Raw genomic sequence first — 27,526 nt, forward strand, 5'->3', positions numbered from 1 at the left:
TGCTATGGTGTGTGATGGGTGGTGGGGAGAGGGGAAATTGAGGGGAACTAACATTCACTGGGCACCTGACTTGTTTTTGCCAGATCCTACATACTTATTTTAAATAAAAACAATAACCAGAGAACAGGTATGGGGAGGTTAAGTAATTTGACCAGAATCATATAACTAGTTGCTCTGAAAGTTGATATTCAACCCCAGGCCCATCTAGTTTGAAGAGTAATAATAACAAAAGGAGATCCACGGTATAAATGTAGATACAAAGTGCACTTGTAATAAGACTTAGAAATTAGAATTCATAGTTACCTAAGAGAGACTCTCTCTTCAAGTTCTTTTTCAAACATTCAGTAGATACGCACTGTTTGAAATCATTTTTCACTCCTGCATGAAGGCAAAGAGATAAGGAGCTCAATGAGAAACTCTGGGATAAAGGGAGTCTATGGAGCGTTACTTCCTGATCCTGTCTCTGACCCACCGTGCATGGGAACAAGGGCTGAAAGAAGTGATAGAGACTCAGTATTTACACGACTTGGTCTTGCCTTTGCTTGCTCTTGGATTTTGAAAACAGATTAAATTCCAAATTAAAATGGCCACACTGCTGCTTATTAAATATTCACTTTTTATAAACTGACAACAGGAGAGATTCAATATTTGCACTGCTTTTTGAAAGGGCCCCTTGCTGGAGCATGTGACCAGAACCTTCCTCCTGGCCCAGAGGATGAGATGAAATGAGTCTTTTTGGTGCAGATCCTGAGAACAGTGGCTTAACTAGGCTAGGAAGCCAACTTGGTTAATGCCAAACTCCAGGTTGCGCCCACACTTGGACCTCTGACTTTCCTTATTCCTTATCTCTCACCAGTGTCCCCCTAAGTATAGGCATCTGGCCACATAGTGTAGAATCTCCTGGGATGAATTTTCAAAAAGCGTTAGCATTAATTTTTTTTGTTTTTTTGGTAAACCTTAGGGTTGAGAATCACTGTTTTAACCAAGACAGTCTTAGTATAAAAGCTGCCTTAAGCCTCACCTTGACTCAGAATTTGGACTTTGTATTGTGAGCACCGGGGAAGTACCAAAGGGATTAAAGCAGAGAGAAGACAAGGTCACATTTTGCACTGTAAAAGATTAATGTAGCTGTAGTGTGGAGAATAGAATGCTTGAACTAAGAAGACCAGACACGAGGCTGTGGTCCAGGTGAGGGAGAGTGCTGACCCGAAGCGGAGCAGTAGCAACGGATGGATTTGTGAGGCATCTAGGGACAAGAATCAACAGGGCCTGGGGACTCATTGGAGGGAGGGAAGGGAGGTCAACATAGGCTGGAGGGAAAGAAATCCAAGATGAATTTCCTATGTTTGGAGAGGGATGCACTAACATGAGCATCACATATTACTGTAGAAGTCAGATTACACCCCACCTGCTCTGACACTTAGGGTTTCTCAAATACACTATACATCTTCGATCTGTATGAGATCGATTAAGTGATGGAGCTCTGTTTCTTTTATTGTACAATTAACGAAAGGGTATTTGAAAAACTTTTGGCTTGGGGGGCTTGATAATATAAACTAAATTAAAACAATACATTGAGGTTCCTACTGAAATTATTTCTCTATTTAAGTTCTCTGAAAGGTTGGACAATGAACCAAAGCTTCAACTTTCATGCCATAGGACTGCAAATACTTCATCTCCTAACTTGAAATTTGGAAGTAAACACCATCTTCTTAAATCATTGGCAAATCATCTCTTCCTTTTCCTCTCAGTCTCACTCGCTCTATCCTAGATTCTCTTGGGAAGTTTCTTGGAGATTTTTAGTCCACAGATGGGTGATACCTGACTGGACCTGGAGGAATTTATAGGAGACTGAGTGTAGCAATTGTTGTAAGGGAGGTAAAATCTGATCACTTCGTTTTTCAGTTTTATGCTTTATATTTACAGTGGCTTCTTCTTGATTACAAAATAATAAAAAATTATTATCATTATTAGAAATTCAAATGGTACTGGAAAGTATGATACAGAAAGGGAAAAATACCCTGTCATCTCAGCCTCAGAGATAACCATGTTAACAGTTTGGTATACATTCTTCCAGATTCCTGCACTAAGATAGGATTAAGGTTAGGAATGAGCCAGGCATTGAGCGGGGGACTGGGGCTGAGAGAGCATGTGTTCTTAAGAAAATGTTGGACCCGGTGGAGATGCTGGAGACTCTGTATGCGCTAGAAGAAGGCATGTGAGGTGAACACGGCAAGTGGTAAAGGTGGTAACAGGCAGGGGCCTTTGAGAACCCTGTGTGGACGTGCTCATGCCCAGGTACAGGTACGCATTTGTGCACCTTTTAAAGATATTGGATCAAACTATGGTTTCTCTTCCAAAACTTGTCTTTTTTACGTAGCGATCTCCCCACATCAGTACATTTAGATATAGTTCATCACCTTAAAAAAAGTTACATAGCACTCTATTATTTGGATGTACACAATTTGTTGAACCAATCCACTATGGATGTGAGTAGTTTCTGATTTTTGCTATTAAGAGCAAATGCACATTGCTATCCATATCCATAGAAGAATTTCTGATGGCATAATTTCCAAGATTGATATTGCTAGGTCAATGGCGATGCACAGTTAAAATTTTGCATTACCTACTGTGTACAAGATTGACTTATTTCCTTACACCCTTACATTTGTTGCCAATCTGATGGGCAAAAGACAAAAAAACAAAACAAAACCAAAAAACTCATTTAAAATTTTAGTTTAATTACTATTGGGGTTGAATACATTTTCATATCTTTCTTGCCTGTAGGTATTTATTCCATGAATTACCAGTTCACACCTTTTGTAACTGAACGTTTTAGGTCAACTGCATCTCCAGACCAATGAAGACGTTACTGTAGAGTTTGTGCCATCATTTAGGTACAGCATTTGGTGAAACAGTGAAAGTCAGTGACCTTCAGTATCTTGGAGTCATTTGGGCCTTTCAGTTTTTATTAAAATTTCAGGGCATTTAATTTCTTTTATAACTAGCTATATTTGTTTCTGACCTTTTCCTTTGGACTTGTACCTCCTTGATCTGTGGACCCCAAAATTCTTAATTTCTACCAATTGAATCTTTGAAAGAAGAAGTTTAAAAAGGCCTCATGGAATGCCTTGGGCTCCACACTTTCATTTCCTATTTATGGATTTATGATTTTCTGGGAAGGAGACACATCTTTCCTCTTGAATATGGTCTGTCTTCCTATTTAGACTTCACAGTTCTTCATCAGCAACCAGGAGAATTTGTGCCACTAGGAATCCAAATTAGTTCACATGTCTGTTCCAACTCGCTTTGGACTGAAAAACACCAGATTCCCCCCACCCCCAACATTCTTTATACTTAGTCTGTAGCTGGACAAACCGAAATAGCAAGTGTTCCTAAGAACTGTGTTCCTAAGGCTGCTTTCCGGGTCATGAGGGATAAGAAAGAAAAACAAGGTGAGGAATTTTAAATACAAACGTAAGGAGGCACTGGAGTCATAGATCTGAGATGTTTAGAGATCGTATAATCGTGGAATTTGGAGTGAAAAATGCCCTTTTGATAATGCATAAACCAGCTCTCTTGTTTTATGGGTGAGACTCAGAAGGGTCACGTGTGCTGCCTGAGCTTGCCCAGCAAGGGAGTAGCAGTCAGGTTTCCTGATTCCTGTTCCAGAGTCTTTCTTTTTCTTCTAGGCTGTCTCTTTTTCTTATCTAACTGGAGGAAGAACTTTACTTAGAAGATTCATATATTATTAATTCCAGAAGTCACTTTAGTGATCGTATGTCACAAGGGAAGAAACTGAGACTCAGAGAGATGAAGTGACTCGCTCAGGGTCACCAATCACACGGCACAGAGGACATGCTTTCTCATTGCCAAAGATGGCTCTCTCTTCCATATCACCCTGGCATCCTGCACCAGGGATGGTCCCAGTCCTCAGAGCAGGTGGGAACATTTTTCAGCGTCAGAATGTGGTGGTTTCCCCAGAAGCGAAGTGATAAGAGACTCTCTGCTGCCAGTGCTCCAAGAAAACGTTATTTTCTGTCCCTTAAGGTAGTCTAACCCTTCACTTTGTCTTATTGAAAATAAACAATTCTCACTGGTCCTATTTCCTTATGGAATAGGATATTCAGAGTATATTCAGAGTAGGTGTATTTATTTTCTTCAAGTAGTAAAATATTTCCCTGCTTTTCTACTGTTTAAGTTAGGTTCTTTTGTTTATAAGGAATACCGATGTAAGCTAGCTTGAGATGGGGGTTTTATTGTAGGAACTGAGACAACTCCAAATACTGAGGAACTGGTCAGCTCCAGGGACCCACTGCTCTCTCCATCCCTTTCTTATGGCTTCTTGCTTCTGCTTGTGCTTGTGCTCAGTTCTCCTCTCTCTACTAAATTGGCTGATTCTGCTTATCAGCGTTTCTGAACTTTCTTAACTCTGGCTCGCTCGTGGCTTTTGCTTACCATGTCCCTGACGCTCTGAGCATCCTCACCATTTCTACTCTTGTTGATATAGGCTCATTCTTTCTGTGTTTCCTGGTTGCAGTTCTTGAAAGATAGGGAATCTGATTGGCTTAGCTCATCTTGCTGCACTAGAACATAAGTCACAGTTACCCTCCAGATTATGGGATTGGCTGCCCGTTGGTCAGGTTGCCCATCCCAGTGCCAATGGTTTGTGCAAAAAGAAGGGTTCCATCATTCGACATTGCCTGCCAAATTCAGGGTCGGCTAGTGGGTCAATTTCTTTCAAAGGGGCTGAGGAGTCTAATGCTTCTGCTTTTTTCTTCTTTTTAATTAAGATTCAAGTATCATGGAAATGAATGTTAATTGGCGCCGTTTGTCAATTCGGGGGGGGGAATTATAAAAATGTGTTATTCAGTAATTCTTTCAGCTATCCAACAGTAAGTTCTGTCAATACTATAATTCCCCAACTATGTGCTGGTTGGCTCTTTTCCGAGTACTTGTATTGGGTTCCACTCCCTTGTAACTGAAATTTCCATGTGTCTTTGCCAGAAAATGAACCCATGCGCCGTGGCCTCTGAGCTTTGTCCTGACAGTGTCTTGGGATTTTTACATTCCTGACCTGGCCCATTTCTTGATGATAACTTACTGCACCCAAAGCTTATTCTCATATGTCAACCATATTTTATGGCCCACTTGATAGGAATTAGGACCTCAGGAGGGTGCCTGGAGTTGGGTAGATATGCAGAAAAAAGAAATTAATCCTTACTGAGCATCTACCATGAACCTGGTGTGAACATTCCCATTTTGTAGTTGAGGAAGCAGAGATTCAGAGATCAGACACTTGCCCAATGACACACAGCAAGCCGGTAGTAGGGCTAGAATTTAACCCAGATCTACCTAATTCTAAATCTTTGGAATCTCTTTGTATCAGACCTTGAAGTTGGGTGTTTAGAAGGGGCGGGAAGAGGAGGCTATTCTTGGTGAGGAGGATAGAGATGATCACAGGTAAAGGTATAGAGGCAGGCAAATAGGAAGTGATGCAGAGACTCTTGACAGGAGTGGCAGATTCCTGTAGGAGACAGAGGGAGATTAAATGTCAGAGGCAGCCAGATTCTTGCACAATATAAAGGCCAGCCTAGGGTGTAACTGACATTTTTGGGGGCCTTGGGGAGTCACTAACGGTGAAGCATGACGTGACCAAGGCAGCTGTTTAGATTAGAAGGATTAGTCTGGAGACAGGTGTCAGAAGGATTGGAATAGGAAAAGACTCGAGGTGATTTAGGCATGCATAGCTATGGTGAGCCCCTGTAATCTTGGGCTATGTCTCACAGCTGGCCTCATCGTCTCAAGCAGGGACCCCTTTCAGGTCCTCTACCTCCTCGTCTTCTCTGTGATAATCACAAGCTTGCAACCGTCAGTCCTCTGGAAACTGAGCTCTCCTATAAAGAAAGCATCACCTTTGATGGAGAGAAATGCTGTTCATCTCTCATAATGTATCCAATCCGAAGCTTCCAAGTGTTGCATTTTTAAATTATTTTTAAAAACAGAACTACTCCAAAGGGTAGTGAGCACTGGGAAGCTGAGGCTGTGGTCTAAATTTCCCCTGAAAGTCTTAACCGCTGGTGAGATTTTGTATATGTATCAATCATACCATTTCCATCCTTGTTCTCTGTTCCTGTCACTCCAAGTGTGAGAAGAGATGGACGATTGAGATAAAGGAGAAGTTCCTAGGACTTTACCTTCTATTTCTCCTTTTTCTTTTCTATACTAAAATTACCATGAAATTGTTTACAAGAAGTTGCAGGCAATCTGGCTAAGCTACTCATGGATTTGTCTTGGGAAGACTGAAAATGGGTAAATTTTATTTTTTCTTCCCTGCATTTTGCAGCTATTGAGGCTATTTATAAAGTTAGGGCATGCCAACTACATAATGTTGGCACTGAAACAAGTCTTTCTGTCCCTAGAGATTAAGTAACAAATCTGGAGGTGAGTTTGTCAGTTTTACTGCTGAGAAGACTGAAGAAGAGGGAGTTTAACCCCTAGACCCTGAGGGGTCCTGTAATAATATAGGTGGAAACCCAGTGGATAAAAATGGTGACAGGTTGACCTGCCTTTTCCTTTTGCCCCAGACTAAACTTGGAGCCTCTCTTCCCTGAAATAGCTCAGGTCATAAAACAAACTTACAACCTTGACAAAACAGAGGAAGAAGTCCTTTGTGCAAAAGTTAAACTGGTGATTCCTCCCACTCAATGAAATATTAATGAAACCAAATCAAAAACCTCAATTGGCCACCCTCGATGCGTAATGCAGTATGCTAGGAGCCAACACTGAATAATTTTTCCTAAAGTTTAGGGACAGAGAATTTTTGTCCTGTCATAGTAACAGTCAGTATTGAAACAGAGGTGAGTTGTTAAAATTTTTAAATTCTATTTAACAACTCCAAGGACACACTCTTCACCCAGTGTCTTCTCTGCCGAGTGCTGAACTCAACTCATGCATTCTCTGGTGCTTAAAGCATAGGCCATTCGATGTTTCAGACAATACAAGACCCGTGGATACCTAAAAAAGCTGCATTTTCAGGGGACTCTCTGGATGTGAAAGTAGGTGTTGGCCATCAAGTCATGGGGCTTTGCTGTCAGACACGGAAGAAGGCCAGGTGCTGGATGATCCTTAAACCAACTCCTTCAGGTGGTCTGGAGGCTAGGATCACCCTATTCTCCTCTTGATCCCATCCCAGATAGATTGGGTGAATGTAAGGGTTAGAAGGGTTTTAGGTAGGAATTGTAAAAAATAGGATCTATTCAACATAATGGAGTTGGTCTAGACAAGCTTCGTGCACAGTTCTGTTGGTATCTAGTTCTAACCCAAGAGAGTTGTGATGGTCATATCTATGATTTGCATCTCTAGGAATTCCAGGATCCAGGGTAGACTGGCCACAGATCTGTTGATAATAGGTGTTTAAGCTCCCTGGAAAACAGTAGGAACTTGGGGATTCTTGAACAAAGAGAGGAGATTGTGTCTGTGCCAAACTCTTGGCAGGAAGAGGGACTCCCAAGTAGGCAAAGAACTCTCTGAGGTGAAGGAGGGCCATAGCTCATATTCCCCATCTTAAGACATGCATTCTTCATAGTCAAGGAATGCTTTTGAGTACAACAGAGAGCTTGTCTTCCTGCCCAGGGACCTAGTAAATTCCTGCATAGAGGCTGCCTCAAGGGGCCTTCAAAGTCTATGGTCACTTAAGGGTCAGAGAATTCAAAATTACCTGGAAAAGTTTTGTTTTCTGTTTTTTTGTTTTTGCTTGGGATGGGGGCCAGGGTACAAACCTAGTTTAGAGAAAAACTGAGCAGAGCAGGGACTACAGGAGAACTGGTGATAGCAGTAAAGAATGAAAGCATTTATTGAGAAATGGAACAGTCTAACAGCACTGGCAAATCCTCGAGGAAGATACCAGGGATCACCGAGGAAGGGAAGGACTTGGGAGTTTAGAGTTACAGTAACTCAACCATGTGAAAGCTCAGAGCCAAATATCTTTATGCCCATCATCCAAGCTTTAAATATTGCCAAGGCCTGCGTAGCCTGAAAAAATGAGGGTTTCTCAATATTCAGTGAAATGTTGGCTCCTTTAAAGTCATAGCCAATTTCATCAAAGTTTTATGGTATAAAAGGCTTGGGAAGGTGAACACAAGTAAGGGACTGGTCTGGGTTGTATGCTAGCTACAGGGTTGGGGGCAGGGAGAGAAAGTAGAGTCCAAGATTAGCTCTTGGGGTCAGAAATACCCCACTATTTAGAGAGATGACTACATGCCTAACACAACTAAATAACATTAGAATATCTGATTCAGTGTCCAGTGATATTCTCCAAATGTTTGCTAATGTGGCAAATAGCACCAAGGGGGACCTTCTCACTTCCCTCAGGTCAGTTGCTGAGAATGTCTATCTTATTACCTCTTCAGTTTGGGGGAAGGACAAGTCTTAATTTGGTTAAAACCAGCTCTCCTTACCCATTAGCTCTTGTGAACTGAGGCTGGTCAAGAACCAGGATTGACTGTGTGGTGCATATCTATTTATTGATACTCACACAACCATTTACAATGATAGTATATTGTTTACTGATTGCTCTGTAAAAAAGTACCCCAAAACTTATGAGCTTAAACCTACAATGAGCATTAATTCCACACAATTTCTGTAGGTCAGGAATCCAGGAGCTGCTTAATTGGAGGGTTCTGCCTCAAGGTCTCTTTTGAGGTTGCAGTCAAGATCTTGGCCAGGGCTACATCATCTGAAGGCTTGACTGGGGCTGAAGGATCAGTGTCCAAGATGGCATGTTCGTATGGATGGTGACTTGATGCTGGCTGTTGGTAGGAAGCCCAGTTCTTCACATGTACTTCTCCATAGGGCAGCTTGAAGTGTCTTCGTGATATGGTGTCTTGCTCCCCCAAGGCAGGTAATCCAAGAGAGAACAAGGTGGAAGCCTCAATAATTTTTATGACCTAGTCTCGTAAGTCACACTCTTTCAATTCTCCAATGTCGTATTGGTCGCATAGTCAGCCCCATTCTGTGTGAAAAGGAACTAGGATACTAGGATGCTGTGGATACCAGGAGGTGAAAGTCACTGGGGGCCATCTTGGAGGCTGGCTACCACAAAGAGCTACCACCTACTGAGAACTTGCTGTGAAACAGGCACCTTGCCAAGCATTTTATATACAAGAACTCTTCAGGGTTATTGTTTTCTTATTATCCCCATTTTACAGATGAAGAAACTGAGGCTTTGAGAGGGTAAATGACTTTTGCAAGGTTTTTCCAGGTGCAACTCACCCTTGATTTGCACTTCTAAAGAATAAAGTTCATGCCATGCCTTTCTTTTAGCACACACAAGCATCGCGTGCCTACTATGAAACAGGCCCTGTAGTAAGATCTAGGAATCCAAGAATAGCAAGACCCAGTCCCCAAGGCATGTGAAAGTTACATGCACAAAGATAGCACTGTATTTAAGGTATAGCGGGGCTCAACCAAGGAAGTAATCAATACTTTGTGGGTAGGAATACCCTTCTTATAGGCTTGAAGCTTGAGATGCATCTTCAAAGGAATCAGGCACTTTCTCAGCTATGAATGCATTACTACCTTCAGGCAGGGGAAAGATAGGAGTGAGGACTTTCACTGATTCCTACAGAGGGTAACCATCTTTAACTCCTAGGTTTTGGTCTATGTTTGGTGAAGCTGGATGACACTTTACAATATGGTCTAGCAAAAGGAGCCCTGGGGTCCAGAATCAGGAGACAGGTTTTACACCTTATTTTCCCGTTAACCCCCTATGTAACCTCTGGGAAACTTAATAGAAATATGCCGTGGTTATAGCTTCTCTGAAATGGGCAGAAAGTAGTCTTTCCTTACATCATGAGGGAGGGAGAGTAGTGGTGACGATCAAATAAGTTAAAAGATATAAAATGAAAAAAGTTCAAAGCTCTTCTTTCAAGAAGACTGAAGTCATGAGCCAGTTCTTTTGCAAAGTATTTCTTACCTCTACCACCCTGTCCTATCCCCACAGTACAGACACAGAGGGGCCATCATTTTTACTTCATTTTCACAGTTTATATTTAGCAAGGGCAAAAAGAATCAACAGCTCCTGAGGATGTCTGGTGTACTAGGCTACCTATGAAACAACTTAGAGACACTGCAATTGTCCATCTGAAGTCATGCTTGCAAATGGATGATGATGGACAAAGAGAAAGAAGCATAGTATTTGCGATTGTGACATCATTTGTGCTTTGTGTTGCTTTCAGGACGAGTATCAGGCAGATGACCCTTTCTGATTCTCACTGTTGCCATGCATTTCACTCTCTGAGAAGTCAAGCACCTTCATTTCTGATGTGATAATCCTGCGGTTTACTATTATTATTGCATAAGCACAGGAGTAACATTTTCTTGTGAACAGTCCTTTCAAACGTATGTAAACCACCGCTTGCAGCCCCCCCAAAAGAGAGGAATGCTGAATATCCTTACCCTGAACTGGATGTTCATGGGGCAGGTTCTAGATAAGCATCATCACTACCTTCCCATATATACCCTGGCCCCATCATCATCATCAATGAACAGACGCAATATTTCAGGTAAGTACAAAATTCCTCAGAAATGATGATTATTTCATATATATATGAATCTGGTGTCATTATTCATATGAATAATAAAACAGGATATTGATCTCTTAGAATCAAGTCACTTTCATTTCATTATGCTCTCTGTTCCTTCTTTTGCCTGGAGGCTTGGAAAGCGAGCCCCACATTCTCTTAGGCTCTCTTTTATCACTACACAATAGGGTCATACTGATACAATGTTATACACCTCAAAGGATGCTGGTAAGCCTTCTCCAATATACATCACGTTGTGAAATATTTTCTCCCTTCTGTCCAAGGAGGCTCAAGCAATTCTTGGGTGAAATTTGGCAACCCTGGATTGGGAAGTGAAGATCACCTTGTTCTATGGAAAGTGAAAGAGGAATTGAAGCAAGGAAGCTAAAGCCCTTCATTTGGTTCCAGAATATCTACTTGCCCCTCTCCCCTGGAACACTCCAATTACTGGTGGTCAAGGCCTTGTTACCTGGCACATTTTTTTAAAATATGGCTTTAAATGCTCCATTGTGGTTAGAATGAGACATGTATTAAGTATTAAAAGCCCATCATATTCTTCAGCAACTACTCTTTCATTTTTTTTTCATTAACATACAGTAAAAAAAAAAAAAACCTCCCATGTTGTCCCTTTGTGGTCACACACTTTCCCCACTGCAACCCCTGGTAACCACTAATCTGTGCTCACTATAGTTTTGCCTTTTCCAGAAAGTCCTATAAATGAAATAAGATAGTATGTAACCTTTTGAAACTGTCTTCTTTCCCTCAGCATCATGCCTTTGAGGCTCATCCATGTTGCTGTATTTATCAATAGCTTATTCCTTTTAATTGCAGAGTAGGGTTCTATTGTCCTCCCATCCAAGCTAACCAGGCCTGACCCTGCTTAGCTTCTGAGGTCAGACAAGATCCGGTGTGTTCAGAGTGGCATGGATGTAGGTGGGTTCTACAGTCCTAGTGCATATTTAACTGGGCATGTTTCAGTATAGCACAGACCCGATGCATCTGTAGACAAAATGGCACTTGGGTAACCAAGTGAAGAAGTAACTAATGTTTATCTTTCTAATTCTATAGTTACTTATCACAACCATGTTGGGTGATCATCTGGAGACAAAAAAGAAAAGGCAGTTTTTATTCCAGAGGCTTGAGTGCCTTGGGCTTTCAAAATCCCCCTACATCTAGCATTTGTAGGTTATTAATACATTTCATCTTCAGGATGTCTAGTGTGTGTTACTGGCACTATCTAACGCAATGGTTACCAACAGAGGGTGATATTGTTCCTCAGGGGACATTTAGTGATATCTGGAGACAATTTTGATTGTCACACTGTGGGAATGCTACTGGCGTCGAGTGTGTAGAGGCGAGGGATGCCATGAAATGTCCTACAATGCACAGGACACTTCCACAACAACAGAATTATTATTGGTCCAAATGTCAATAGTCCCAAGGTTAGAAATCTTGATATAATGTATCCCAGACATCTCTTCAAAAAACACATTTAGTGTGTTTTGGGTTGGGCCAAAAACATCAGCAGGAAAATGGTAGGCTTTTTGAAGAGGATCATTATTTTCCTCCAAATTTTAAATGGCAACCAAGGGAATAAGAGTCAGAAAGACGAAGAGAGTGATTATTCAAACCCATAAAAAAAATTGTTCAAACCCCCTTCAAACAACTGTCATATATCACACATACTAGTGATCCCTCAGACTACTGTGGCTGCCTATCTCTGGACCATTACATTTCTACCCTCTGCCTGCAATGCCTTTCACACTTCTCTTAGCTTGGAGAACTCATTTTTAGGTACCACTGTCTTTAGATGCCTTGGTCGGGTATTTCTCTCTATGGCTCCCATAACAAGTGTCATGAAGAACATGATAGTCCTCACAGTACCATTTAATTTCCTGGTCTCTAATCATTGTGGTGTCTTCTGCATGAAGTCTAATGCCTGACATAAATTGGTGCTCAATAACTGTTGAATTAAGGAAATCATTTTCTAGATACATTTGGATACTCATTCATCCATATGTTCAATCATTTTAATAAAATTTATCAAGTGCCTACTGAGTGCTAGACAATATGAGTGTTGGAGATACAGAAGTGAGCAAAAGACATAAATTCCCTGTCCTCACAGGGTTACATTCTATAGGGTTGGCAAGCTTTTTCTGTAAAGGGCCAGGCAATAAATATTTTTGGCTTTGTGGACTATGCAGTCTCTATTGTAACTACTCAACTCTACAGTTGTAGTGTGAAAACAAAGACAATATGTAAATGAGTGAAAGTAGCTGTATACCAATAAAACTTTATTTACAAAAATAGGTAGCAAGTGTGATTCGGCCCTCAGACTAGTTTTTCAACCTGTTTTAGAGAGAAGTCAAAAAATAAATAAATACAAAATTCCAACAGTAAGTGCTTTTAAAAAAAAAAGCAGGAAAAGGAATAGAGAGGAAAGGAGGTGGAATTTAAGGTAGACAGTCAGGGAAGGCCTCTCTGAGGAGATGGCATTTGAATGACATCTGAAAGAAGTGAGGGAAAATGGCAGAGGAATAGCCAGTGCAAAGGCCCTGAAGCACAAGTGTGCTGGGGATCTTCTGGGCCAGTAAGAAAGCCTCTGTGGCAGGAAAGATGCAAGCAAGGGAAGTAAGACAGTTGAGGTTGCAGAGGTCAAAGGGACCAGACTGTGTTACCATGTGGACCTGGAGTTGATTCTGTGTGATGAGGAGCCTGCGGAGATTTTGAGAGAGGGAATAACCAATGAGAAGGGGTCAGGGTGACTTTTGACACCAGCCAACCCCCACTTGTCCACAGGATGGATTTAGGTGAATTAGGAAAAGGTGCTTCCTATAGGAGGAAGTAGCCTTGGATTTTGGTCTCCACTCAGGCCCTCTGCCAGGCATCCTTGGTTGGGATACAGTTCGGACATCACAGTCCATGATCTTAAGTGCTGCTGCAGTTACCTAAGAAACTCCAAATCAAATGATATCAAATGGTATTCTTGAAACCTTCTAGGACTTCGACATCTTTGGTATGCAAAGTATCGTCATTAAGGCAATGGTTTCTGGAGCTCCAGCTCAGTGTTTTGGGGCAAATGGGAGGATGCTAAATCTTAGGGGTACCCCTTCCATTTCCCCAGGGTCACAGCCAATTCTTGAGACCTTTCACCCCTCAGACGAGCACTTCCTTTTCTTCATTTTGAGGTAAGGCAGAGGAGTACAGATGAAGGAAAACAGGGCAGAGAGTAAGCAGCAAGGTGCCTCTCTAAGTTATGGAAACTTGTGTAAAAGAAACCTTGTGGTAATAATGATCGTTTCACTTCCTGTTCTTTGTTGGACTACAGGTTGCCAGGAAAGCTCTGTCACACATTTACATGCAGGTTAAATTTCTCAAAATCTGAGCCACAACAGCCTAGTAACTGTGGGGAATATGATACAAATGCTGTTGCGCTGTTGTCATTGTCAGTGGGTAAATTTCTTTAGCAACTTCATGTGGTTGGTTCTATTGGATATGATGGGAACAAATCCAGTCATGGGCTCCCTCTTTTGTTAGTTGGTCTTCCTTCCTTTTTACTTATTGTTTTGGGCAGGGAGTCTGATAGACAAGATGAAGAAATGAAATGCATTTTCATTATCATCATTAAATACTGCAGGGCCTTCCAAAATAACCCTAGACAAACTCATCACAGGCCATTTTTTACTTTTCTATGTGCTTTTGGAGGTTTTGACACCAGGGATGGAAATGTGCTTTCCAAACCATGTGGACTTCACCTAAAAGTGTTGTCAACTGAGTCATAATGAGCATCGTGGTTCATTCTTTTCCCATTGTTGTCTTCATTAGGTGTACAATTTCCCCTAATCTTACATGCATACAGTCTTTGACTTTTTACCCACAGGTCTGATTGAGCACCTTCTATTCATTTATCACTTTCTAAGAATGAGCCGATCAGACCAACTTAAAAATAAATATTCCTCTACTAGTTGCCATGGATGAATGCAATTGGGTACCTCAGCTTAAAACAATGAAGATGAAAGTGTGGAGTAATATCATTAATTTTGTGCTAATCAGTATCTTCCAAGCTGTAACAGAGGATGGGTGATGTAGTCCCAGAGGTGGACTTTAAACTTGGATCTGAATTTCAGAGTTGTTAGTAGGTATCTGAATATTAGGTATGGAAATGTTGAACTGGCACACACATTGTGTTATTTCTAATCTGTCCTGTTTTCCAGGCAAAATGGACACTTGCTAAATATTCTCTGTTGGACGAACTGAGAAAGTTGAAATGTACCTTGGGTTGCAGTTAAAGACAGTTTTAGGTGAATCTAGCCCATGCTCTATTTTGAGGGACTTAACTCACATTGAAGGCTGCATAAGACTGGGCATGGGAGTTATATTTGGGGAGCAAATGGGCAGCTCCAAATGGTTTTGTTGCCTTTCTACAGAATATAGCCCAGGAGGAGTTGGTGAGGAACATGAGTTTTTAGGCTTGTTGCTTGTTTTTCTCAATCCGGCTTATTAATTTCTCCCTTGAAGTTAGATCTTTATGCGAGGGAGAAAACAGGACTGAAAACAAACCTGAGGTTTCTCCTAAGTTCCAGTAAAGCAGCCTCCACTCTGAGTCAGTGAGTGAAAGAGTCAGGACACAGGAAGCTAGACTCCGTCACCAAAGAACCCAAAAAAAGGGATCTAAAATATTTTTTTTCAAAGGAGAAGCATTAATAAAATGATGGGGAAGATACAAAATAGAAGAACAGAGAAAGAAGAAAGAGGAAGTAGAACTCAGGAGGAAAAAAAAAATCATAAGGCATTAGTCCATTGAAATGTGAGAAGGCAAAATCACACCCAACCTACTCTAGCCCAGTTTACCTGCCAAAACTTTAACTCAGAAACATGGGGACTCCTGTTACCTATTTATCTCAGAATCTTCAAAATGGGCTCAGGAGATTTGCTAGTTAAAGTAGCAATGGTCTTTGTTTCCTCCTATCTTTCCAGATGTTTTACACCTGAAAGGATTTCAACAGAGTATGAAATAATCAATAACTTGTAAGCCATGTCTATAAATGCAAAGTGAAATGTAGAATTGAGATGGCTTAGAAGAGAAAAAAGGATTTTAAAGACAAACCCAAATGATCCACAGGAATAAAAGATTTATACTTTTGGTCCAGACCCATACCATGGTCCACTGACGTTAGGATTTTGACTCAAAGGGGATAATAAAGGTTGTGGAAGGCCAGGGATATAGAAGTCCAGAACTGCCATTTATACCAGTTGGTTCACTGATTAACTGCTTAGCTCTCAACGTTGTCAAAAACAGATCCTGCCTGAGTGAGCTTCATACTACTGATTCTTTACCTGCACTGTAGGCATTATGTCATAGTGAGATCACCCCCACCCAGTGCAGTGTAGTGGAACACTACTTTTATATGGCCTTCCCTGTATCTGCAACATCTGATGGGATAAAAGCCTGCTAACACAACAGTGTAAATAGAGACTTAGTCCTGGCCACTTCCGCTCCAGACTCCTACAGGACCAAATGCCCATCAACCAGGAGTTTCGGGATTGTTTCATTTCATAAGCGAGAAAAATCAAAGAGAATATGTGTGGAATAGCATGGACTATAGGATTTTTCCCCAAGCCTTTTTTTTTTTTTTCCAGTACTATGTCCCTGAGCTGTTGTACCCAACTCGGTGGGTCACATTTAGAATAATTAACAGTTTCTTTCTTTTATCCCCATCGTTTGTTATAGGATGTCCAGTTGCACAGAATCTCCTCTGCTTTTGGTGGTAAGCCAAGAGGTATCTATTGCATACTCATGAGCAAGTCATCTTGAGCAAGAGCATCTGCCACTCACCTCCTCCCAGGCTCGGGTGTCTGTCAGGGACATCTTTCATCAGAATCCCCAGTCCCATGGTAATAATTAGTACTCTGTGAAATCTCAATGTATACTAAAGGTTCGTGATAATGAAAAGTTGGTCTTTGACCTATTCCTAGAAATGGGCAGTGACAAATGCACGAGGATACTGAAATCTCCCTTACTTTAAAGGAGAAAGCTCCAAGACGTAGTAACTCCATGATGATGGCTGGAAGAGATAGTCTGCTGTTATTTCATGGATTTGAGTAGGGTAGAAAGACAGAACAAATAATTAAGAGCCTAATTCCTTTTCACTTCTCTCTCATACCAATATGATTTTAGTAAGTAACAGCAAACAATTCATTCTGGGTTTTTTCTTCTTAATTTACGAGGCAACTTTCCCAAGTGAGACAAAGGCTCTTTCTTTTTCTTTCATAAGGAGCTGAGGACATTTTTTCATGAAACATCTAGCGTATGCCCCCACATACACTTGTATCAGAATGCTGTTCTACAGAGGATCGTCCTGTTTAGTCTCTTCTCAAAACATTCTTTCAACACCAGAATTCTCAGTTTGAGTGAAGGCAACATTCTATACCCTCCCTGAAGTCTATCTACAGCTACCTTTCCCATCTAGAATACAGTGTGGACCTCTGTTCTCTCTGAATTCCAGAAATGGAAGATGCTTTAAAAAACTAACACCTTTTAAAAATAGTGACTCTGGGCGCCCTCTGCTGTCTACTTAAGTTCTTCAGCTGTATACTAGTGATAAGAGCAAGGCATGAAGGGGGGGGTATTACTGAAAAAATCCAAACATAGACCATACACAAACATTAAGTATGTACATGTGTCTATGTATGTGCATATATAATATATGCGTATTATATGTATGTATGTGTGTATGATACCTTAACCGTTTTTACTCAGTGGCCTTTTCAAGGTTCTGCTGAATCGATAGGTTTACCACCTTTCCTAAAAAGTGCACATATGAGCATGTACACGCACACACACAGAGCCGCCATCTGAGCACACAACACACAGACAGAGTTAAAAACACGAGCTTTGGCGTCAGACCATCTGTACTTGCCCACTCCTTGGTATTACATCTATGGCCAAGAACTTAACCTCTCTGAGTTTGTTTCCGCATCTCTGAAATGGGGTTTTCCTGAGGGTTGAGATACTGTATACAAAGTGCTTTGTATAGAGCCTCACAACGGTTAAGTCTTATTGTTAGCAAGTTTTTTTTCTTTTTTTCTTTTATAAACCCTACCATACTAAGCCATGTTGTTGTTAAATTCCTTGTTACTTCAGCATCAGCGTGTCAAAGAAAACACTGTGCTCATCCAAATTGGAAATGACATTTCCACTGCTCCCCATAGTTTTATACAGGGAGATAAACCCTGTGGCCCAAAAGCCTCATGTGGATTTGCTTCATCTGTCCTGGCTTCTCAGTGAGCAGCATTCATGTTGAATTATCTTTGGACGTGTATGTGGCCATCCTGCCACCAGCGACAGTCAGAACATACTCTAAACTGGTATTCATTCCGTAATTTCCAGTCATGAAAGTTGAAGGCCTCCTTAATCCTCTTGAACTTGATGGCGACACAATGTGTCCCCCTGGAGTGCAGTGGGGTACGCCAGGAAATTCTGCTGCTGAGTTGCCAGGCATGTGACTTGGACTTGTGGATTCACAAACTGAGTTGTAGGGCAGTCACTTTGTGGCGGTTACGCCTTCTTTTGTGATGTCACTTGTACTTCGACAAGATGATCCTGCCGCCTGGGAATAAGGGAGATCTGGGGAATTAAGAGACATGGGGATGCTGGGCTCTTCTGGGGGGGAGCTTGGCCTGAGTTGGGGCAGGGAAAAGGCATCAGGAAAGATGAGGGATCACTAACTGGGCAATGCATTTCCCAGGCAGACCAGGTGAGAGACCATGATTCCGTGATGACTTCCAGGGGGGGTTCAGGGGCTCCTGGTGCCTTTTCCTCTCAGGGCCTAATTAGATGAGGCCTTCTCCTATCCTAAGCACCCAGCTTTGGAGTATGTCAGCTGCAGGACAGTGATTACTAGCCAAATGTGGGGTTCTTTTCTTCCCCCTGGGGCTTCTTTCCCAGACCTCACTTTTAATCACTGTGGTAAAGTTGCCCCTGAGGCTCTTGGAGGCCACAGTCCTCAGAAAAAGATCAACTCAGTAAGGCAGGCAAGTGGGTAGGGTGCACTGTTTGGCAGTGTTCGGATCCTGTTCCATTAGCAGCTGGGAAGTTTCACGTAAAATCCTTGTGTCCTCCCCTTACTCCCCTTTCTCCCCAAATCATTTCTGTCTCAGATTAGCCAAGAGCCTAGAAACACTGGCGGGAAACCCCATGGAGACAAACTAAGAAAGAGGGCTCTGGCCAGGGTGTTAATGCACTAGTCGCCTATGCCCCCTTCTCTGCCACCCCGCTTCTTTAGGGCTTGGTGCTGTCTCATGTAAAACTAAGATAGAAAGAGCAACTAGTTTATGAGAAAGTTGTGAAATACTGAAAGCAAAGCATGGCAGGCTATATATATTAACCAAAACCTGCCATTAATTAATTCACCCTTTCAAAAAATATTAAGGCCACATTCTAGTATCATAGGATAGTAATATGCTATGTAGGAACTTTGGGATCATATTAAAACAGAGGTAGGACAGTTTGTCCTTCAGGAGACACTAGATACACTTGGAAAAAGTCCTGAAACAACACAAGCCAATGAACTTCACATGTCAAAATGAATGACAATCGGTGCTATCAAAGACCAGAGAAAGTCCTCGTGTGTGTGCACGTGCACACATGCAAACAGACACATGCCACTTACTATCTATGCCACGGAATGATGGAAGTATCGCCCTGGACTTATCCCAATCACTAACAATTCGGTCATTTGTACAGTTGCTCATTTAATGTCTGTTCCTCTTGTAGGATGCAAACTCATGATAACTGAGAGTATTTCTTTTTTTAAGGTTTTATTTATTTATTTGACAGAGAGAGAGATAGCCAGCGAGAGAGGGAACACAAGCAGGGGGAGTGGGAGAGGAAGAAGCAGGCTCCCAGCAGAGCAGGGAGCCCGATGCAGGGCTCGATCCCAGGACCCTGGGATCATGCCCTGAGCCGAAGGCAGACACTTAACGACTGAGCCACCCAGGCGCCCCAACAGAGGGCATTTTTAAATCCCCAGTTTTGACTCCATGTTAGCAAAAATATTTAAATCAGAATTACACCAATATCAATTTTTGCTCAAGATATTTTGAGGTAATGCCACTTAAGCCAACTTAATTCCTTGATTCATTTTTTATGTAGTATAAACCATGTCCTTTTAAAAAATCTTTTTTACTTTTCTGAAATATTTCCATTGGGGGGTTAATTCACAATGAATTGGTTCACCACACTTTTTTTTAAATGTATAATGTATGTCAATTTGTAGACAGAAATATTATTAATTTGAATCTTGAGTTATTTTTGTCAAGCTCTGTGCTATTCTGCTATGTTGCCTTAGTTTACATGGATACGTATGCTCATGTGTGTATATGTATACATGAGTCTCTATATGTGTGTATATATATATATATAATTTGAAAACAATAAAGAGATACATTTTTCACTGATCTTAAACCATAATGACCTGGGACTCCTGATTCATTCACTCCAGTGGAGAGGGTTTGGGGTTGAGACGGGTCAACATCAGAGTAAGGGTCCTCAGGAGTAGGGGTAAAAGGCAGACATACACACCTCATAAGGTACTTGCTCAGGAGTCCAGGGACAAGGCCATACTTAACTGCTCTTCCCTCTTTGTGACAGCAGAGACTAGAGGGCCCAAGGATGGTATCTGAAGCCCAAGTTTCTTGTGCACATAAAAAAATACAAGCTTTCTCATAAAATATTGGCTTAAACTATAGTCCCCACACTAGCAACAGCAGCACCTGAGAATTTATTAGAAATTCTCATTCTTGGACCCTGCTCTATATCTGTGGATCAGAAACTCTAGAGATGGGGCCCAGCATTCTGGGTTTGAACAAGCTCTTCAGATGACTCTGATGCTTGCTGAAGTTTGAGAACCACTGCCTTATACTCAGCTGTCATCTTGGCTATGAAAAGGGTAAAAGGAACATATCCAGAAAGACCAAAGATTTGCCTAAAGAAAAAAAATAATAAAAGCTTAAAATATCTTGTAAGCAAGATCAAGTCGCCCATGAATTCCTCTCTGAGGTTCTCAACAGGAGTAGAGAGTGCATAAGAATTTTTTGTTTGCTTGCAAAGAAATAGAGAAAGCTATAATTTTGTCTACCTGAATTGTAGCAGGTAAATCCTTACGACCCCATTATATTTTCTCAGTAATAGTCATTAGGAATTAGTTCAATTTTGTATTAATTCCTTGGATCACTGTCAATAAAACTGTCAGCCAAAATTGCCCAGGATTGGTCTATTTCACCACTGAGTCTATTCTTCAGGAGGATTTTGATCACTCTGTAAGGAGCAGTATCTACAGAAGCAAAGAGCAAATGACTAGGCCAAAGGTCCTTATGTTCAACATGGCAGACTAAAAGTGTTCTGCTTTGGGAAAGGGATGTCTTCTCCCTGTGGCATCTTGAGAGCCTTTCATAGTGACCTGTCCTTTGTAGCTGCTCATTATTGATTTGGTGAATGAGTGGACTGAGAATCCATAAGGGTTCTACAGCTTGAGAATGCCTGATCAAAGAGGTGACACATGAGTTGGATCTTGAAAAATGGGCAGAAAAGGATGGATAAAGAGGGAGGGTATTTTAGATGGGAGGAGAAAAGGATATATAATAAGCTGAGCAAAAGCTTGGGATCAGGTCTAAATGTTTGGGACTGAGTGGAAGGCACTGGAGAGAAAATGCTGTTCACAGGGGGATATGATGACAACAACCAACAAAAACCAATTAGTGAGTTAAATGAGTACTCATCCTCTTATAGGATCCCTACTGTGGTAGGTACTGGGCCGACAGTGGAGAACAAGACAGACATGGCAACTAAATCTAGTGAAGAATTGAGAACGATGGTAGGAGGATGGTAAGTGTGTTGATAGGTGAAGTATAGGAGCATGTAGGCAGCTCACTAATCTGAACTTAAGGGTAGGTGGCTCAAGAAAGCCTTTCCAGATGACAAGATGTCCCAGTCATGGCCTGGAAGAGAGGAGGAGGGAAGGAGTGTGGGGTAGAAAGGGCTGGGGCAGGCTGGGCAAACTTGGGCCAAATTATGAAGGACCTTCTGAACGACGTTAGAGACAGAACTTTATCCAGAGGGGTGTGAAGAGCCCTCAGGAGGTTTTACACAGAAAAGGACAAGTTTGTTTTGGAAACCTCACCATCAAAGACTACTGATGGTGGCTTTAATTAGAGAAGTAGCAATGGGAAAGAAGTTCAAAGAACTTGCTGGAAAAAAAGTCTCTGATAGTTTAAAACATGTCAGTATTTCCTGGACAATCCCACCAATGGAAGTCAGAATGAATGCTCCCTCCCTTTGAATCTGGATGGGCCTGTGATTTGAATGGAAGCACTGCCATGGGACTTCTGAAACCATGGGACTTCTAAACCCAGGTCATAAAAGGTGACGACAGCTTCTGCCTGGTCCTCTTGGGACACTCCCTGGTACTCAGCCACTGTGCTGTCAGGGAGCTACATGTCGATGCTCTGGCCCCAGTCTCAGCTGAGGCCCCAGCGTCAACTGCCATAAATATTAAGTGAGGAAGCCTCTGAGGTGACTCTAATCCTAGCCATCAAGTGACTAATAACCACCTGAGACACTGAGTAAGAACTACCTGGCTGCGCCAGTCAATTCTGATGATAATGAGAAAACGACTATCATTGTTTTAAGCCACTAAGTTCTGGCATGTTTTAGACATAGCAAGAGATAACCAGAACACTCTCCTGATAACACCTAATTAAGGAGGTATCTTTTTGTCTCCTTCTCATACTGTGCTGTACTCACCATGGTGACTTTTGGACTCTGAAGCAACAGACATTTATAATAAATGAAACAATCTACAAAGGCACATAATAGGGTTGGGGAATAAGATGTTCTGTCCAAATATTCTCATTAACAGAATAAGTACATGCTTTAGGCAAATTATCGATCGCAAAAAACTCCATTCTTCAAAGAAATTATGAAATTTTAAAGAATGAAATGCTCACTATAGACTAAGCAAACTTTTTCTTTGATGGTTCTTAAGCCTTCAGAATCATCTATTATTTTGGGGTAAACATTAGGCTCACTAGTTCCCTCTGTACTCTTTCCCTTCAGCGTAACTTTTGGGAATAGGTTGAAGAGCCTAGTTTTTACCGGCAGCAGAGCCACCATCGTCGCCAGCTGTTCAGAGCAGCAGGGCTTTGGGAAGGTCATGGCTGCTATTTATTGCTCACATTTTTTTTGGGGGGGGGCGGCTAATGAATGGTTGTTAGCTAAAAACCAGGGCCATAGTCACACAGGGTATAATAGGCATTCGAATGCTCTTTGTGAATATCAGAGAAGATAAAAGATAAGTTGGGGGACAGGAAGCACGCCCTATTATTCCCTAAGACTTTGAGGGTAGAGAAATCCAAATGCCTTTTTCTACAAACAGCGGACACAAAAAAAGACAAGATTCTATAAAGGCACAGAATTTTCCCTAAAAGGGGCTAAGGCTTCACAGAGCATAAGCAGAAGGAAGAACGCATTTGTTAAATAATTCTTCAACTAGATGCCCACATTCTGAATGCAACTGATGGTAATTATAATAGTTAACGCCTATGTAGCACTTACTCTGTGCCAGCCACCATTCTGCTTGCTTTACATTCACTATCTTATTCTGTTCTCATAGCAGGCCTATGAGGTGGTTATGATGATCCCATTTAACAAATGAGGAAAGTGAAGTGAGCCCATGGCCACACACTAAGTCGTGGGAGCCCTTACCTAGTATTCTTTCTCTGAAGAGACATAATGTGCTCTAGTAGAAAGGGTACTGGACTAGGAATCTGGATTTTCATCTCAGTCCCACCTCCAACTAGTTATACCAATTTGGACGAGTCATTTCCTTCACCTGAAAGATAACGGAATTCAATTAGCAGATTCAGAAGATTCCTCCCAATCTAAAATTGCTGATTCTATGAACAATTCTTGACTCTGAAAAACAATCAAGCTAAAAGTAAACCTAGTTTTTGAAACAGCACTGAAGAGTGTACTGAACTCTAGGAAGACAGCTGAGCGGCTTGAACATTATGTGGGCTTTTAGAAACAAAAGGCACAACTCACCAGTGCTGTGTTTCACACCATCACATGACAGATCAGGATGAGGAAGCTTTAACCTGGTGTCATGACGTGTTTATTTTTACAAAAAAAATAAAGCATCCCAAGAGACAAGAGAAGATCATTAACACGCTGTAGAACCAAATATTTATGATCCACACAAAACAAAGCAATACAGAGAGCATTATGTGGTTTTTATCGGCACTTATTTCGAAAAGTACACGGCCTGCCCATGACCACAGCAGTAACCATTTAAATTTTAGTTTACTTATCAGTTTACTTATCAGTCCTGAGAGCTAAATTCTGGGTTAGTTTTGCTGCTGAGAAAATAAAACAACCTCAAGATGTTTTCTTAGGAACCTTTTATTTCTCTCATTTTTGAGAAAATTTGACACTACTGAACCTTAAATGAAAATTTCAAGTCCATATGCAGGTTCACAAGTATCTTATTTAGGGTCACAGATAAATGATGACAGAAGCAGTGAGAAAATCCTGGGCTACCGTCCAGAGTGGCACGATAGGCTTCAGACCTCCTGAATTCAGCAAGGGTATAATCTACAAGTAACTACACCCCTGAAAATTCACTGGAGTTGACCACTTAGGTGAATTGCTTCCCACTGGTGCTTACTGGGTTCTACTCTGGTACCAGGAGCTGTACTGGAGACCACAGCCATGTTCCTTCATGGATCCTCAGAAGTTTACACAGGAGAAGCGTCCTTCCTGAAGCAGCAGAGCTTTCTGCTTGATTGTATGTAGATCGTCACAGCAGCACAACATTAACTACTCCAGTCAGCATGCCAGTTCTCAATGAACTCAGAAATTTAAGGAGACCAAGTGTTTGTTAGTATACCATCCACTGGAGTACAATGCCTGATTTTTTAGGAAGCCATTAACTCACTAGAAGCAGGCCCCTTCCAGCTCAGACCCATGGGGGGTTTGAACCTAGGGTTACTCAGCCCACAGGGACTGGTTGAGTGGCTGGAAGGTCCGATGGCTGACTGTCCTCTTGTTTAATAGCATCATGTGGGATTTCCTGTCCCCAGGGGTGTGGCAGAGCAGAGTATCCAACGTGTAAGTGGTGACCTGGCCATTTATGTGCAGTTTCCTATAGATCTCATCAAATCTGGCTAGAAGGGCAGGCACATCCTTCACTTTTTCCCTTGCTTTGGCCAGCTGGGAAAAAGAAGAGCAGATCATTATATGTCTGCAAGATTTCTTCTTTGTTCTTCTTATCTTCCAAGAAGCAGAGATACAAATGCATGAAAATGCATAGTGTGTATCTATAATGGTGAAAACCAGGGTACTGGGGCACACAGAAGTATGAATGGATTCCACAAGCTATACACAAAATTCAGAATTAGTATCTGAAAATCATTCCTAATATCTCATAAGAAGGGTGTTCAAATGGTACACAATATTCAATGAAACATACCAGGATAGAGTCAAACAGCAATGGAAACAAAGTTTGCCCAATTTAACAATCAGAGCAGGAGGTGGGGCCAAATTATGTGAAGGTTTATAACACATGGTAAGTGTTCTGGAATTCGTTCTAGAAGCCGTCAGAAGGTCCAAATTAGGACATGATCTGACTTAGGTTTAAATGGCTGTGTAGAGAAATGGGAGGGGAGAGACTAATCTGGAGGCCAGCATCATAGTCCAGATGAGAGAGGATGACAGTCTAGACTGGAAATAGTATACACAAGATGGAGAAATAGATGTATAACAAGTATATATGGGAGGTCCAACTGAAAGGATTTATTGTTGAAGAGATCAAGGAAAGGGAAGAATCAAAGACATCTCCCCAATTTGGGCTTTAGCAACTTGGTGACGGGTGAGGTCATTAACAGAGACGGGGAAGATGGGAGGACCAGATTTGGAGGGGGAACGAATCAAGAATTCTGTTTTGGACATGCTGAGATGCCTGTGAAAGATCTAAGTGGGTAAATCAAGAAACTGTTAGATATACACCAACATGAGGCAAGGAGGAGAGGTCTAGACCAAAGGTATAAATATCAGAGTCACAAATATATGATTGCTATTTAATCTACAAAAATGGGTGAGCTCTAAATTACAATGCAGAACTACTTTTTTGAACAAAATCAACATTTTACTTGGTTCACTCCTTATTAATGATACAACTTGTGGCACCTGGGTGGCTCTGTCAGTTAAGTGTCTGACTCTTGATTTCGGCTCAGGTCATGATTTCAGGGTAGTGAGATTAAGCCCTGCATCAGGCTCTCCACTCAGCAGAGGGGTCTGCTTTCTCTCTCTCTCCCCACCCCTTACCCTTCCCCCCACTTATGCACTTGCACGCATGTGCGCTCTCTCGCTCTCAACTAAATAAATCTAAAAAAAACAAAAGAAACTTCTCTTTAAAAAAAGAAATGATACAATCTAACATTTCTTGATGAAATTTACTTGTATTCAAGGTCCCTAAGAAATCCTCTGGTCATCTTCTAAATATATCATAACCCTATTTGAAGCTGGCATATCTTCCTTTCAAACAAGGGGTCTCCACTGAACCTTCAGGTAAGAAATTCTAGCAGTTCATGTTCTGAAAAAGAACATTAGGACCATTCTACTGTTTAAGCAGAGAGACTGTTCTCCATTGTCCGTTTGGTTTCAAAAAAGAAATCAATGAAGCAACAGCTAATGTTTGGAGTGGTTTTTGTCATAGTAATTAAGAAAATCAAGAATTCTTTTCAAAATTCCTCTGGTGGTATAACAGCACCTTGTCTCCACACACAAGACATTTTTAATAACTGTTGGTATCAACACTAAACAGTACATTTGTAAGATGCAAGTTTTACAGCGGAAGGGTCTCCACATGTAGTCTCACAAGCATATTTAGAGCTGGCTCAAAGGCTATTGGAGTCAGAGGAGTCATTTATTTCTCAATAGCAGTTCTCCGCACAGCCTCACAACAGCCAGGGAATACACACAACTACAGGCGGAGCTTTTTAAGTAAATCAGGCTTACCGACTTTGGGGGAAAAATCAGATAAAAATCAGTATTTTTCAATGTGGAGTTTGTTTGGATGTTGTAGTCATATAATTGGGACAACATACTGATGGACCAGGTCTAAGTAGAGTGATTCACATCAGTGCTATTGAGAAAACTGAAGTTGTGTCAGTAATGGATGCACCCAACTGTGCACTTTAAAACCCGTTTACATTCCCAGTTCTCCTACCTTTTTAAAACATACTCCAAAAGGGTTTGGGTGGACCACAACCTACAGAAAGCTAAGAATTTGAATAGAAAGAAGCTTTAAATTAATCATATCCAGTCAGTTTCCTGACAAGCTCCCTTTGCCAGCAGGAAGAAGCCTTTGGGTGGAAGTGTGAAAACGGGAAGGGGCTGGGAGGGCAACAGTGTGGCAGAGGCGGGGAGAAAGGAGCCAGCGGCCCTCTACCGCCTACCCTGCCATCTCAGACACCAGCAGGGACCTGTACTATCAAAAGTCAAGGGAGGGCGGAAGAACCTAGCAACAGGCCCCTTCATAACTCAAAATGACAGCACCAATTATCATTACTAACAAACTGATCACTGCCAGTAATTTATGATTTCCTTACAGTTTTTTTCCCTTTAGCTATAGATGTACAAATTACTAAATTTCAAATGACTTACAGTAACTCTTCTTTGTGTGCTCTTTTTTTTTTCTAAGATTTTATTTATTTGTCAGAGAGAGAGAGAGAGTGCCCACAAGCAGGGGGAGCGGCAGGCAGAGGGAGAAGCAGGCTCCCTGCTGAGCAAAGGAGCCCGATGAGGGACTTGATCCCAGGACCCCGGGATCATGACCTGAGCTGAAGGCAGATGCTTAACCGACTGAGCCACCCAGGCGCCCCAT

At 41.6% G+C, this 27,526-nt stretch overlaps 1 protein-coding gene across 4 annotated transcripts in view; it reads right to left on the reverse strand.

Annotated features, from left to right (window-relative positions):
* Nucleotides 1–315: 315 nt before the first annotated feature.
* The window catches only part of PTCD2 (pentatricopeptide repeat domain 2), a 55,354-nt gene continuing 28,143 nt past the window's right edge, over nucleotides 316–27,526 (reverse strand). For 2 of the 4 annotated variants that reach the window (XM_087862087.1, XM_045809782.2), the window contains one exon: nucleotides 24,025–24,852. In XM_087862087.1, coding sequence (XP_087718213.1) covers nucleotides 24,628–24,852 — 225 coding nt within the window. In that variant the 3' untranslated portion in view covers nucleotides 24,025–24,627. Of the gene's footprint in view, nucleotides 379–16,191; nucleotides 23,474–24,024; nucleotides 24,853–27,526 lie in introns of those variants that run through there. The other 2 variants (XR_006781860.2, XM_045809783.2) reach the window with 2 other exon arrangements.

Source organism: Ursus americanus, chromosome 5, assembly GCF_024610735.1.
Source record: "Ursus americanus isolate L20-20 chromosome 5, mUrsAme1.1.p, whole genome shotgun sequence".
NCBI classification, from domain to species: Eukaryota; Metazoa; Chordata; class Mammalia; order Carnivora; family Ursidae; genus Ursus; species Ursus americanus.